The sequence below is a fragment of the Somniosus microcephalus genome, chromosome 21 (genome assembly GCF_052327205.1).
Source record: "Somniosus microcephalus isolate GS21.2 chromosome 21, FLI_Smic_1.0, whole genome shotgun sequence".
NCBI lineage: Eukaryota > Metazoa > Chordata > Chondrichthyes > Squaliformes > Somniosidae > Somniosus > Somniosus microcephalus.
The window spans coordinates 5,924,298-5,939,723 of record NC_141007.1 but is presented as its reverse complement, the minus strand read 5'-3'; the positions used below and the strand labels follow the sequence as shown (position 1 = coordinate 5,939,723).

Here is a 15,426-nt window from a genome sequence, read left to right as displayed (position 1 = left end):
CTCACACACACTGTACCCCATCCAACTCCCCACCCTCACACACACTGTACCCCATCCAACTCCCCACCCTCACACACACTGTACCCCATCCAACTCCCCACCCTCACACACACTGTACCCCATCCAACTCCCCACCCTCACACACACTGTACCCCATCCAACTCCACACCCTCACACACTGTACCCCACCCAACTCCCCACCCTCACACACACTGTACCCCATCCAACTCCCCAGCCTCACACACACTGTACCCCATCCAACTCCCCACCCTCACACACACTGTACCCCATCCAACTCCCCACCCTCACACACACTGTACCCCATCCAACTCCCCACCCTCACACACACTGTACCCCATCCAACTCCCGATCCTCACACACACACTCTACCCCATCCAACTCCCCACCCTCACACACACTGTACCCCAACTCCCCACCCTCACACACACTGTACCCCATCCAACTCCCCACCCTCACACACACTGTACCACATCCAACTCCCCACCCTCACACACACTGTACCCCATCCAACTCCCCACCCTCACACACACACTGTACCCCATCCAACTCCGCACCCTCACACACACTGTACCCCATCCAACTCCCCACCCTCACACACACACTGTACCCCATCCAACTCCCCACCCTCACACACACTGTAGCCCATCCAACTCCCCACCCTCACACACACTGTACCCCATCCAACTCCCCACCCTCACACACACTGTACCCCATCCAACTCCCCACCCTCACACGCACTTTACCCCATCCAACTCCCCACCCTCACACACACTGTACCCCATCCAACTCACCACCCTCACACACACTGTACCCTATCCAACTCCCCACCCTCACACACACTGTACCCCATCCAACTCCCCACCCTCACACACACTGTACCCCATCCAACTCCCCACCCTCACACACACTGTACCCCATCCAACTCCCCACCCTCACACACACTGTACCCCATCCAACTCCCCACCCTCACACACACTGTACCCCATCCAACTCCCCACCCTCACACACACTGTACCCCATCCAACTCCCCACTCTCACACACACTGTACCCCATCCAACTCCCCACCCTCACACACACTGTACCCCATCCAACTCCCCACCCTCACACACACTGTACCCCATCCAACTCCCCACCCTCACACACACTGTACCCCATCCAACTCCCCACCCTCACACACACTGTACCCCATCCAACTCCCCACCCTCACACACAATACAATACAATACAATACAAATCGCTTTATTGGCATGATAAGGTACATCTTATGTTGCCAAAGCATCAAAATACATTTATGGTTGAACACATAAACGCGGTTCCATTCATACAGTGTATAAACAGGTATATCCCTGAGTTTATAAATATATTTTCGCCTTGTTTATATATATTCTTGTCTTAGTTTACTGGTTGTCCCTCTGTTCATGGCAAGCTGTAACATAGTGTGCCGCCAGTGTTACACAGCTTCTCTCCTCCCCCAGTAGGAATGGGAGTTTTTGGTTGTCAGTCAGATTTCTGAATTCAGGGCATATTTGTGAGAATTTTTGATAGAAATTCTCTCTGATGCCCTGATATTTTCCACAGGCTGTGAGGAAGTGCATCTCTGTCTCAACTACTCCCTGACTGCAGTGAGAGCATATCCTGTCTTCTCTTGGCAGCCTGGTCTGCCTGTGTCTGCCTTTTTCGATCGCTAGGCTATGTTCGCTAAGTCTGTACCTTGTCAAGGTTCTTCTCAGTTTGTTATCCTTTACCATGGTCAGGTAATCAGCTATGTTGTATTGTCTGTTTAGGGCCAAGTAGCAATTGAGTTTGCTTTGGGTTTTTGTTGTTTCTGCCCAATATGACAGATATTTTTCCTTTTGCTTAGCGACGATTGTGTTGGGTCGAATTCTTTGTGTTACCCTGTCACTGTCCTGGGGCTGGTTATTGTTAGTATTGTTATTAGTTACTTTATTGAGTCCCAGGACTAGTTGACTGAGGGTATTCTTCTTTATGGTCAGCTCTTGGCATTTCAGGGCGTCGTAGTGATAGCATTGGGGGTTGCTCATTTGTAGGTGATTCCAAAATTTGGTGGCTCTTTTTTGGATAGTGATTATTAATGGGTATTGGCCTAGTTCCGCCCTGCATGCGTTGTTTACTGTTTTCCTTTGAGTCCGGAGGATACTTTTACAGAATTCCGCATGTAGGATCTCAATTGGGTGTTTGTCCCATTTTGCAAAATCTTGTTGTGTTAGTGGTCCCCAGACCTCACTGCCATAGAGTGCAATTGGTTCAATTACTGATTTGAAAATTTTGAGCCAAATGCTAATTGGGATTTCTATTTGGATTGATTTTTTGATGGCATAGAAAGCCCTTCTTGCTTTCTCTTTCAGTTCATTCACAGCCAGTTTGAAGTTTCCCGTAGAACTGATTTTTAAGCCCAAGTATGTGTAGTGAGTGGTTTGTTCAATTTTGGTTGTTCCTACTGTGAAATTTATTGTGGGTCCATGTTGTTTGGATCTTTGCTGGAACACAAGGACTTTGGTTTTTTGGGGATTTATTGTCAGGGCCCAAGTCTGGCAGTACGACTCCAGCAGGTCCAGGTTCTGCTGTAGACCCTCCTTAGTTGGTGACAGCAGAACCAGGTCGTCGGCATAGAGGAGGAATTTAACCTTGGATTCATATAGGGTGAGGCCGGGTGCTGTAGATTGTTCAAGTAGTTTTGCCAATCCATTTATGTAAATATTAAAGAGTGTCGGTGAGATTGGCGAGCCCTGCGTCACCCCCCGCCCCTGTGGGAAGTATTTTGTTTGTTTGTCTCCAATTTTAACTGCACATTTATTGTTTGTATACATTGATTTAATTACATCATATGTTTTACCTCCTACCCCGCTTTCGATAAGTTTCAGGAATAAACCGTCATGCCAGATGGAGTCGAAAGCCTTCTGGAAATCTACAAAGCATGCGTAGATTTTGCTTTTGTTATGGTGAACGTGTTTGTCAATTAGGGTCTGTAGGGTGAAGATATGATCGGATGTTCTATACTTTGGCAGGAATCCAATTTGGCTTTTACTCAAGACATTGTGCTCTTCAAGGAAGTTTATAAGTCTTTTGTTTATGATGCTACAGAATACCTTCCCCAGGTTACTGTTTACACAGATGCCTCGATAGTTGTTTGGGTCGATTTTGTCCCCACTTTTGTATATGGGTGTTATGAGTCCTTTGTTCCAGATGTCAGGGAAATAACCGACACTCAGAACCAAGTTGAAGAGTTTTAGGATAGCCAGTTTCAGTTTGTCGTCTGCGTGTTTAATCATCTCGTTTAGTATGCCGTCTGTCCCGCAAGCTTTTCCTGGTCGCAGGTCCTTGAGTTTTTCAAGAAGTTCTTTTTCTGTTATTATGGCGTCTAGCGGGTTTTGGTTATCTTTTATGGCCATTTCAAGCTTTTCAAGTTTTTTGCGTATTTGGTGTTGCTCTGGTCCTAGTGTGTTTTTCTGGTATAATTTTTCAAAGTGGTTTACCCATGTGTCCCCATTTTGAATGGACAAATCGTCGTGTTGTTTTTTGTGTAGTGTTTTCAAGTTGTCCCAGAAACAATTCGACTCAATGGATTCCTCCATGGAGCTGAGTGTATTCTTAATAAATTGCTCTTTTTTGGTCCTGAGTGTGTTTCTGTATTGTGTTAGCGTCTGACAATAAGTAAGGCGTAATTCCTCGTTTTCTGGATGTCTGTGTTTTTGGTTTGATAGTTTTCTAAGTTTTTTCCTCATGTTATGGCAATCATGGTCAAACCATTTTTCATAGTTTTTTGTTTTGGATTTGTTCTTGCGAGCTTTCAAGTTTGCATTTGTTGCCAAATTATCAAAAATATTGTTTAGTTTACTAACTGCCCGGTTTACGCCTTCTTTATTGTGAGTGTATATGTTATCCAGAAAGGTGTCTAAGAGAGCTTGAGTTGATGCTTTGCTAATTGTTTTCTGGTATTTTTCCGTGTCGTTTTTGGCCCATCTGTACGATTTTTTGGTGTTGTACAGTTTACTGGGTTGTGTTTCTATGTTGTTTGTTTCTGTCTTTTTGAGGAACATAGTAATTTGGCTGTGATCTGACAGTGTTGTTTGTGGTTTGACTGTGAATGCTCTGAAAGAGGATGGGTCCAAGTCTGTAATCATATAGTCTACTGTGCTGCAGCCAAGAGGTGAGCAGTAGGTCGATCTTCCTAGGAGGTCTCCTATGAACCTACCATTGACAATGTACAGACCCAGGTTTCGACAGAGCTGTAGTAGCTGTTTACCGTTGGTATTTGACAGCTTGTCGCAGTTATGCCTGTATGGAAGGGAAGGGATGTCAAAGTGGTTATTCCCGAATACGTAATTGTTTCCCTGATTATTGGTGAAGTCTGGTTCTTCGCCCGTTCTTGAATTGAGGTCCCCACAGATCAACACGTTCCCCTGGGCCTGGTATTGGATAATTTCCCCCTCCATGTTGGAGAAGGTGTCCTCTTTGTAGTACGGGTAATCGATTGGAGGGATATAAAGTGCGCAAATGTAAACATCTTGGGTGTTTGAGATAATCTCCCTCTCAAGTTTGAGCCACATATGGTTTTCGCCCTTTTTTATAAATTTGATGTAATTCTTAAGTTCTGTTTTAAACCAGATCAGTATGCCTCCGGAGTCTCTGCCTTGGGTTACACTTGGTAATTTATTGGAGGGGACCACTAGCTCAGTGTACCCTTGGGGACAGCCGGTGTGTCCTTTTCCTTTATACCAAGTTTCCTGTAAAATGATAATATCTAGATCTTTAGTTTCCTCTATGAACTCTGGGGTCCTACTCTTCACTTCTCGCAGTGAAGAGCGTAGACCTTGGATATTCCAGGTCGAAATATATAAGGATTTCATGTTAAGTTTTATCTTTTTCTATGATAGGTTAAAGAGTGGTACGTGTTTGTCGTGTCTAAGTGTGGGGAAAAAAAAGATCACCCCAGTTGTCTACAAAAGTGAATACAATTTGGTTACAGTTCTTTCTATTAATTAGTCCTTGATCCATCAGGTGGAAGTAGATGCTGCTGCACATCTGCTTATTGTCTCTTAATGGATTGTTTCTGTCTGAGGTATTGCGTACGTCCTGTGCATCTCTCCCTCTGTCTGGCTGGGAGCAGTCCTATTCCCCTGTGGGACAGGAGTGGTGCAGGTCTGATAATGTTGTTTTGCATGGGGATCCTCTCCGGTCTCGGTTGGTGTGGTGGTGGTCTTTGTAGTGTTCCTGATATGTACCCCGCTGATCTCTGTACCCCATCCAACTCCGCACCCTCACACACACTGTACCCCATCCAACTCCCCACTCTCACACACACTGTACCCCATCCAACTCCCCACCCTCACACACACTGTACCCCATCCAACTCCCCACCCTCACACACACTGTACCCCATCCAACTCCCCACCCTCACACACACACTGTACCCCATCCAACTCCCCACCCTCACACACACACTGTACCCCATCCAACTCCCCACCCTCACACACACTGTACCCCATCCAACTCCCCACCCTCACACACACTGTACCCCATCCAACTCCCCACCCTCACACACACTGTACCCCATCCAACTCCCCACCCTCACACACACTGTACCCCATCCAACTCCCCACCCTCACACACACTGTACCCCATCCAACTCCCCACTCTCACACACACTGTACCCCATCCAACTCCCCACCCTCACACACACTGTACCCCATCCAACTCCCCACCCTCACACACACTGTACCCCATCCAACTCCCCACCCTCACACACACACTGTACCCCATCCAACTCCCCACCCTCACACACACACTGTACCCCATCCAACTCCCCACCCTCACACACACTGTACCCCATCCAACTCCCCACCCTCACACACACTGTACCCCATCCAACTCCGCACCCTCACACACACTGTACCCCATGCAACTCCCCACCCTCACACACACTGCACCCCATCCAACTCCCCACCCTCACACACACTGTACCCCATCCAACTCCCCACCCTCACACACACTGTACCCCATCCAACTCCCCACCCTCACACACACTGTACCCCATCCAACTCCCCACCCTCACACACACTGTACCCCATCCAACTCCCACCCTCACACACACTGTACCCCATCCAACTCCCACCCTCACACACACTGTACCCCATCCAACTCCCCACCCTCACACACACTGTACCCCATCCAGCTCCCCACCCTCACACACACTGTACCCCATCCAACTCCCCACCCTCACACACTGTACACCATCCAACTCCCCACCCTCACACACACTGTACCCCATCCAACTCCCCACCCTCACACACACTGTACCCCATCCAACTCCCCACCCTCACACACACTGTACCCCATCCAACTCCCCACCCTCACACACACTGTACCCCGTCCAACTCCCCACCCTCACACACACTGTACCCCTTCCAACTCCCCACCCTCACACACACTGTACCCCGTCCAACTCCCCACCCTCACACACACTCTACCCCATCCAACTCCCCACCCTCACACACACTGTACCCCATCCAACTCCCCACCCTCACACACACTGTACCCCATCTAACTCCCCACCCTCACACACACTGTACCCCATCCAACTCCCCACCCTCACACACACTGTACCCCATCTAACTCCCCACCCTCACACACACTGTACCCCATCCAACTCCCCAACCTCACACACACTGTACCCCATCCAACTCCCCACACTCACACACACTGTACCCCATCCAACTCCCCACCCTCACACACACTGTACCCCATCCAACTCCCCACCCACACACACACTGTACCCCATCCAACTCCCCACCCTCACACACACTGTACCCCATCCAACTCCCCACCCTCGCACACACTGTACCCCATCCAACTCCCCACCCTCGCACACACTGTACCCCATCCAACTCCCCACCCTCACACACACTGTACCCCATCCAACTCCCCACCCTCACACACTGTACCCCATCCAACTCCCCACCCTCACACACACTGTACCCCATCCAACTCCCCACCCTCACACACACTGTACCCCATCCAACTCCCCACCCTCACACACACTGTACCCCATCCAACTCCCCACCCACACACACTGTACCCCATCCAACTCCCCACCCTCACACACACTGTACCCCATCCAACTCCCCACCCTCACACACACTGTACCCCATCCAACTCCCCACCCTCACACACACACTGTACCCCATCCAACTCCCCACCCTCACACACACTGTACCCCATCCAACTCCCCACCCTCACACACACTGTACCCCATCCAACTCCCCACCCTCACACACACTGTACCCCATCCAACTCCCCACCCTCACACACACTGTACCCCATCCAACTCCCCACCCACACACACTGTACCCCATCCAACTCCCCACCCTCACACACACTGTACCCCATCCAACTCCCCACCCTCACACACACTGTACCCCATCCAACTCCCCACCCTCACACACACACACTGTACCCCATCCAACTCCCCACCCTCACACACACTGTACCCCATCCAACTCCCCACCCTCACACACACTGTACCCCATCCAACTCCCCACCCTCACACACACTGTACCCCATCCAACTCCCCACCCTCACACACACTGTACCCCATCCAACTCCCCACCCTAACGCACACTGTACCCCATCCAACTCCCCACCCTCACACACACTGTACCCCATCCAACTCCCCACCCTCACACACTGTACCCCATCCAACTCCCCACCCTCACACACACTGTACCCCATCCAACTCCCCACCCTCACACACACTGTACCCCATCCAACTCCCCACCCTCACACACACTGTACCCCATCCAACTCCCCATCCTCACACACACTGTACCCCATCCAACTCCCCACCCTCACACACACTGTACCCCATCCAACTCCCCACCCTCACACACACTGTACCCCATCCAACTCCCCATCCTCACACACACTGTCACACACACTGTACCCCATCCAACTCCCCACCCTCACACACACTGTACCCCATCCAACTCCCCACCCTCACACACACTGTACCCCATCCAACTCCCCACCCTCACACACACTGTACCCCATCCAACACCCCACCCTCACACACACTGTACCCCATCCAACTCCCCACTCTCACACACACTGTACCCCATCCAACTCCACACCCTCACACACACTGTACCCCATCCAACTCCCCACCCTCACACACACTGTACCCCATCCAACTCCCCACCCTCACACACACTGTACCCCATCCAACTCCCCACCCTCACACACACTGTACCCCATCCAACTCCCCACCCTAACGCACACTGTACCCCATCCAACTCCCCACCCTCACACACACTGTACCCCATCCAATTCCCCATCCTCACACACACTGTCACACACACTGTACCCCATCCAACTCCCCACCCTCACACACACACTGTACCCCATCCAACTCCCCACCCTCACACACACTGTACCCCATCCAACTCCCCACCCTCACACACACTGTACCCCATCCAACTCCACACCTCACACACACTGTACCCCATCCAACTCCCCACCCCCACACACACTGTACCCCATCCAACTCCCCACTCTCACACACACTGTACCCCATCCAACTCCCCACCCTCACACACACACTGTACCCCATCCAACTCCCCACCCTCACACACACTGTACCCCATCCAACTCCCCACCCTCACACACACTGTACCCCATCCAACTCCCCACCCTCACACACACTGTACCCCATCCAACTCCACACCCTCACACACACTGTACCCCATCCAACTCCCCACCCTCACACACACTGTACCCCATCCAACTCCCCACCCTCACACACACTGTACCCCATCCAACTCCCCACCCTCACACACACTGTACCCCATCCAACTCCCCACCCTAACGCACACTGTACCCCATCCAACTCCCCACCCTCACACACACTGTACCCCATCCAACTCCCCACCCTCACACACACTGTACCCCATCCAACTCCCCACCCTCACACACACTGTACCCCATCCAACTCCCCACCCTCACACACTGTACCCCATCCAACTCCCCACCCTCACCCACACTGTACCCCATCCAACTCTCCACCCTCACACACACTGTACCCCATCCAACTCCCCACCCTCACACACACTGTACCCCATCCAACTCCCCACCCTCACACACACTGTACCCCATCCAACTCCCCACCATCACACACACTACCCCATCCAACTCCCCACCCTCACACACACTGTACCCCATCCAACTCCCCACCCCCACACACACTGTACCCCATCCAACTCCCCACCCTCACACACACTGTACCCCATCCAACTCCCCACCCTCACACACACTGTACCCCATCCAACTCCCCACCCTCATACACACACTGTACCCCATCCAACTCCCCACCCTCACACACACTGTACCCCATCCAACTCCCCACCCTCATACACACACTGTACCCCATCCAACTCCCCGCCCGCACACACACTGTACCCCATCCAACTCCCCATCCTCACACACACTGTACCCCATCCAACTCCCCGCCCGCACACACACTGTACCCCATCCAACTCCCCCCCCTCACACACACTGTACCCCATCCAACTCCCCACCCTCACACACACTGTACCCCATCCAACTCCCCACCCTCACACACACTGTACCCCATCCAACTCCCCACCCTCACACACACTATACCCCATCCAACTCCCCACCCTCACACACACTGTACCCCATCCAACTCCCCACCCTCACACACACTATACCCCATCCAGCTCCCCACCCTCACACACACTGTACCCCATCCAACTCCCCACCCTCACACACACACTGTACCCCATCCAACTCCCCACCCTCACACACACTGTACCCCATCCAACACCCCACCCTCACACACACTGTACCCCATCCAACTCCCCACCCTCACACACGCTGTACCCCATCCAACTCCCCACCCTCACACACACACTGTACCCCATCCAACACCCCACCCTCACACACTGTACCCCATCCAACTCCCCACCCTCACACACTGTACCCCATCCAACTCCCCACCCTCACACACACACTGCACCCCAACCAACTCCCCACCCTCACACACACTGTACCCCATCCAACTCCCCACCCTCACACACACTGTACCCCATCCAACACCCCACCCTCACACACACTGTACCCCATCCAACTCCCCACCCTCACACACACTGTACCCCATCCAGCTCCCCACCCTCACACACACTGTACCCCATCCAACTCCCCACCCTCACACACACTGTACCCCATCCAACTCCCCACCCTCACACACACTGTACCCCATCCAACTCCCCACCCTCACACACACTGTACCCCATCCAACTCCCCACCCTCACACACACTGTACCCCATCCAACTCCCCACCCTCACACACACTGTACCCCATCCAACTCCCCACCCTCACACACACACTGTACCCCATCCAACTCCCCACCCTCACACACACTGTACCCCATCCAACTCCCCACCCTCACACACACTGTACCCCATCCAACTCCCCACCCTCACACACACTGTACCCCATCCAACTCCCCACCCTCACACACACTGTACCCCATCCAACTCCCCACCCTCACACACACTGTACCCCATCCAACTCCCCACCCTCACACACACTGTACCCCATCCAACTCCCCACCCTCACACACTGTCCCCAACTCCCCACCCTCACACACACTGTACCCCATCCAACTCCCCACCCTCACACACACTGTACCCCATCCAACTCCCCACCCTCACACACACTGTACTCCATCCAACTCCCCACCCTCACACACACTGTACCCCATCCAACTCCCCACCCTCACACACACTGTACCCCATCCAACTCCCCACCCTCACACACACTGTACCCCATCCAACTCCCCACCCTCACACACACTGTACCCCATCCAACTCCCCACCCTCACACACACTGTACCCCATCCAACTCCCCACCCTCACACACACTGTACCCCATCCAACTCCCCACCCTCACACACACTGTACCCCATCTAACTCCCCACCCTCACACACACTGTACCCCATCCAACTCCCCACCCTCACACACACTGTACCCCATCCAACTCCCCACCCTCACACACACTGCACCCCATCCAACTCCCCACCCTCACACACACTGTACCCCATCCAACTCCCCACCCTCACACACACTGTACCCCATCCAACTCCCCACCCTCACACACACACTGTACCCCATCCAACTCCCCACCCTCACACACACTGTACCCCATCCAACTCCCCACCCTCACACACACTGTACCCCATCCAACTCCCCACCCTCACACACACTGTACCCCATCCAACTCCCCACCCTCACACACACACTGTACCCCAACTCCCCACCCTCACACACACACTGTACCCCATCCAACTCCCCACCCTCACACACACTGTACCCCATCCAACTCCCCACCCTCACACACACTGTACCCCATCCAACTCCCCACCCTCACACACACTGTACCCCATCCAACTCCCCACCCTCACACACACTGCACCCCATCCAACTCCCCACCCTCACACACACTGTACCCCATCCAACTCCCCACCCTCACACACACTGTACCCCATCTAACTCCCCACCCTCACACACACTGCACCCCATCCAACTCCCCACCCTCACACACACTGTACCCCATCCAACTCCCCACCCTCACACACACTGTACCCCATCCAACTCCTCACCCTCACACACACTGTACCCCATCCAACTCCCCACCCACCCCCCCTGCACCCCTCCCCCCCAGTCAGTCCTGCTCTTTCTCCGGAAGAGGTCCATCTTCTCTCTCTGCTGCTCCTAATCCCAATGGCTGCTATTATGGTCTGTAAGCAGCACATGGCGGCCTGAACCCATCAGCAGCAGTAGAAGTGTTGCGCGGCGCTTCCCCCTGACCTCTGACCCCCGACCCCCATTCCCCAGTCTCTCTCCCCCGCTCGCCCGCATTTCAGATTTGTTGTTGGGTTTGTCCACTGTCTCTGGAGTTGGGAATGGAAGCCTTTTCCTGGATATATCACTGTATCCGGGCTCCTCCAAGCCTCGCTGAGTGTTTCAAGTCATGAAGTGGGCTCTGCAGAACACAGAACACAAGCTCTTCAGCTGTTTATATTCTGGACGTCACCCAGTCCCCCGGCTGCTCTACAGGTTATTTGCCCCACAGGAGTAACCCCGCCACTGGGTGCCCCCCCCCGCCACTGGGTGCCCCCCCGCCACTGGGTGCCCCCCCGCCACTGGGCCCCCCCCACCACTGGGACCCCCCCCGCCACTGGGCCCCCCCCACCACTGGGACCCCCCCCCGCCACTGGGTGCCCACCCCCCCCGCCACTGGGCACCCCCCGCCACTGGGCCCCCCCCGCCACTGGGCCCCCCCCACCACTGGGACCCCCCCCGCCACTGGGTGCCCCCCCCCACCACTGGGTGCCCCCCCGCCACTGGGATCGCCTGGTGTGGGGCCTCTCTCACATTCCCCCGGACTGATCTTTGGTGGAGTGCGGGATCAGTGAGTTTCTGGGTGTAAATGTTTGATTATTGATGTTTGTCTCTCTTCTCCCTGTGTTTTTGCAGCAGCTTCCTCCTCTCCGAGATTTCACCCTGACCTGGAGCAGGCCCGGCCCCACACCAGTGGCGAGGAGGAGCTGCAGTTACAACTGGCGCTGGCCATGAGCAGAGAGGAAGCTGAGAAGGCAACACAGGTAAAGAGCCCCGCCCCCCCCGGGACCCCGGCCCCATCCCCCAGGACCCCTGCCCCCCCGGGACCCCGTCCCCCAGGACCCCTGCCCCCCGGGGACCCCGGCCCCCCGGGACCCCGGCCCCATCCCCCAGGACCCCTGCCCCCCCGGGACCCCGCCCCCCCCCGGGACACCGGCCTGCCCCCCCCCCGGACCCCGGTCCAGCCCCCCAGGGCCCCCGGGACCCCGCCCCCGGGACCCCGCTCCACCGGGACACCGGCCTGGCTCCTCCCGGAACCCGGCCCTGCCCCCCAGGACACCAGCCCCGCCCTACCAGGACCCCCGCCCCCTGCCCCGCTCCCCCGGAACCACAGCCCTCCCCCAACCCCCCAGCCCAATGTCCTGAGGCCCACTGGTAGCGCCATTCAGGCCCGCTCGCCTACACTGGAGTGTCGGATAAACTGTTCCGCTGCCTGGGGCCATTGGGTCTCAGTGAATACAACGAAATCCACCGGCGGGGGAAGCATTGGCTGATCATCAGTCCTTTCAAATTAGTGGAGAACATTGGAAAACAGAAACAAGTGGCTCACAGGGTGAAGCTTCCTGTCCCTGTGCTCGGCCGCTCCGCCATGTGGGGGTGGGGTTAAGCTGGGCCCCTCCCCCTGCTCCACCATGTGGGGGTGGGGTTAAGCTGGGCCCCTCCTCCTGCTCTGCATGTGGGGGCGGGGTTAAGCTGGGCCCCTCCTCCTGCTCCGCCATGTGGGGGTGGGGTTAAGCTGGGCCCCTCCTCCTGCTCGGCATGTGGGGCGGGGTTAAGCTGGGCCCCTCCCCCTGCTCCGCCATGTGGGGGCGGGGTTAAGCTGGGCCCCTCCTCCTGCTCTGCATGTGGGGGCGGGGTTAAGCTGGGCCCCTCCTCCTGCTCCGCCATGTGGGGGCGGGGTTAAGCTGGGCCCCTCCTCCTGCTCCGCCATGTGGGGGCGGGGTTAAGATGGACCCCTCCTCCTGTTCCGCCACGTGGGGGCGGGGTTAAGCTGGGCCCCTCCTCCTGTTCCGCCATGTGGGGGCGGGGTTAAGCTGGGCCCCTCCTCCTGTTCCGCCATGTGGGGGCGGGGTTAAGCTGGGCCCCTCCTCCTGCTCTGCCATGTGGGGGCGGGGTTAAGCTGGGCCCCTCCTCCTGCTCCGCCATGTGGGGGCGGGGTTAAGCTGGGCCCCTCCTCCTGCTCCGCCATGTGGGGGCGGGGTTAAGCTGGGCCCCTCCTCCTGCTCCGCCATGTGGGGGCGGGGTTAAGCTGGGCCCCTCCTCCTGCTCCGCCATGTGGGGGCAGGGTTAAGCTACGCCCCTCCTCCTGCTCCGCCATGTGGGGGCGGGGTTAAGCTGCGCCCCTCCTCCTGCTCTGCCATGTGGGGGCGGGGTTAAGCTGGGCCCCTCCTCCTGCTCCGCCATGTGGGGGCGGGGTTAAGCTGGGCCCCTCCTCCTGCTCTGCATGTGGGGGCGGGGTTAAGCTGGCCCCTCCTCCTGCTCCGCCATGTGGGGGCGGGGTTAAGCTGGGCCCCTCCTCCTGCTCCGCCATGTGGGGGCGGGGTTAAGATGGACCCCTCCTACTGTTCCGCCATGTGGGGGCGGGGTTAAGCTGGGCCCCTCCTCCTGCTCCGCCATGTGGGGGCGGGGTTAAGCTGCGCCCCTCCTCCTGCTCCGCCATGTGGGGGTGGGGTTAAGCTACGCCCCTCCTCCTGCTCCGCCATGTGGGGGCGGGGTTAAGCTGCGCCCCTCCTCCTGCTCCGCCATGTGGGGGCGGGGTTAAGCTGGGCCCCTCCTCCTGCTCCGCCATGTGGGGGTGGGTTTAAGCTACGCCCCTCCTCCTGCTCCGCCATGTGGGGGCGGGGTTAAGCTCGTCCCCTCCTCCTGCTCCGCCATGTGGGGGCGGGTTTAAGCTGGGCCCCTCCTCCTGCTCCGCCATGTGGGGGCGGGGTTAAGCTGGGCCCCTCCTCCTGCTCCGCCATGTGGGGGCAGGGTTAAGCTACGCCCCTCCTCCTGCTCCGCCATGTGGGGGCGGGGTTAAGCTGCGCCCCTCCTCCTGCTCTGCCATGTGGGGGCGGGGTTAAGCTGGGCCCCTCCTCCTGCTCCGCCATGTGGGGGTGGGGTTAAGCTGGGCCCCTCCTCCTGCTCTGCATGTGGGGGCGGGGTTAAGCTGGCCCCTCCTCCTGCTCCGCCATGTGGGGGCGGGGTTAAGCTGGGCCCCTCCTCCTGCTCCGCCATGTGGGGGCGGGGTTAAGATGGACCCCTCCTACTGTTCCGCCATGTGGGGGCGGGGTTAAGCTGGGCCCCTCCTCCTGCTCCGCCATGTGGGGGCGGGGTTAAGCTGCGCCCCTCCTCCTGCTCCGCCATGTGGGGGTGGGGTTAAGCTACGCCCCTCCTCCTGCTCCGCCATGTGGGGGCGGGGTTAAGCTGCGCCCCTCCTCCTGCTCCGCCATGTGGGGGCGGGGTTAAGCTGGGCCCCTCCTCCTGCTCCGCCATGTGGGGGTGGGTTTAAGCTACGCCCCTCCTCCTGCTCCGCCATGTGGGGGCGGGGTTAAGCTCGTCCCCTCCTCCTGCTCCGCCATGTGGGGGCGGGTTTAAGCTGGGCCCCTCCTCCTGCTCCGCCATGTGGGGGCTGGGTTAAGCTGGGCCCCTCCTCCTGCTCCGCCATGTGGGGGCGGGGTTAAGCTGGGCCCCTCCTCCTGCTCCG

General features: G+C 56.5%; 2 protein-coding genes across 2 annotated transcripts in view; both read left to right on the top strand.

Annotated features, from left to right (window-relative positions):
* The window catches only part of mrps7 (mitochondrial ribosomal protein S7), a 1,172,241-nt gene that overhangs the window by 374,178 nt on the left and 782,637 nt on the right, over positions 1-15,426 (top strand). The gene's annotated exons all lie outside the window — the stretch shown is intronic.
* The window catches only part of LOC147102564 (epsin-3-like), a 108,171-nt gene continuing 104,585 nt past the window's right edge, over positions 11,841-15,426 (top strand). The window contains exons 1-2 of the mRNA XM_085964051.1: positions 11,841-11,859; positions 12,597-12,724. Of these exons, the coding sequence (XP_085820177.1) occupies positions 11,841-11,859; positions 12,597-12,724 (147 nt within the window). The remainder of the gene's footprint in view (positions 11,860-12,596; positions 12,725-15,426) is intronic.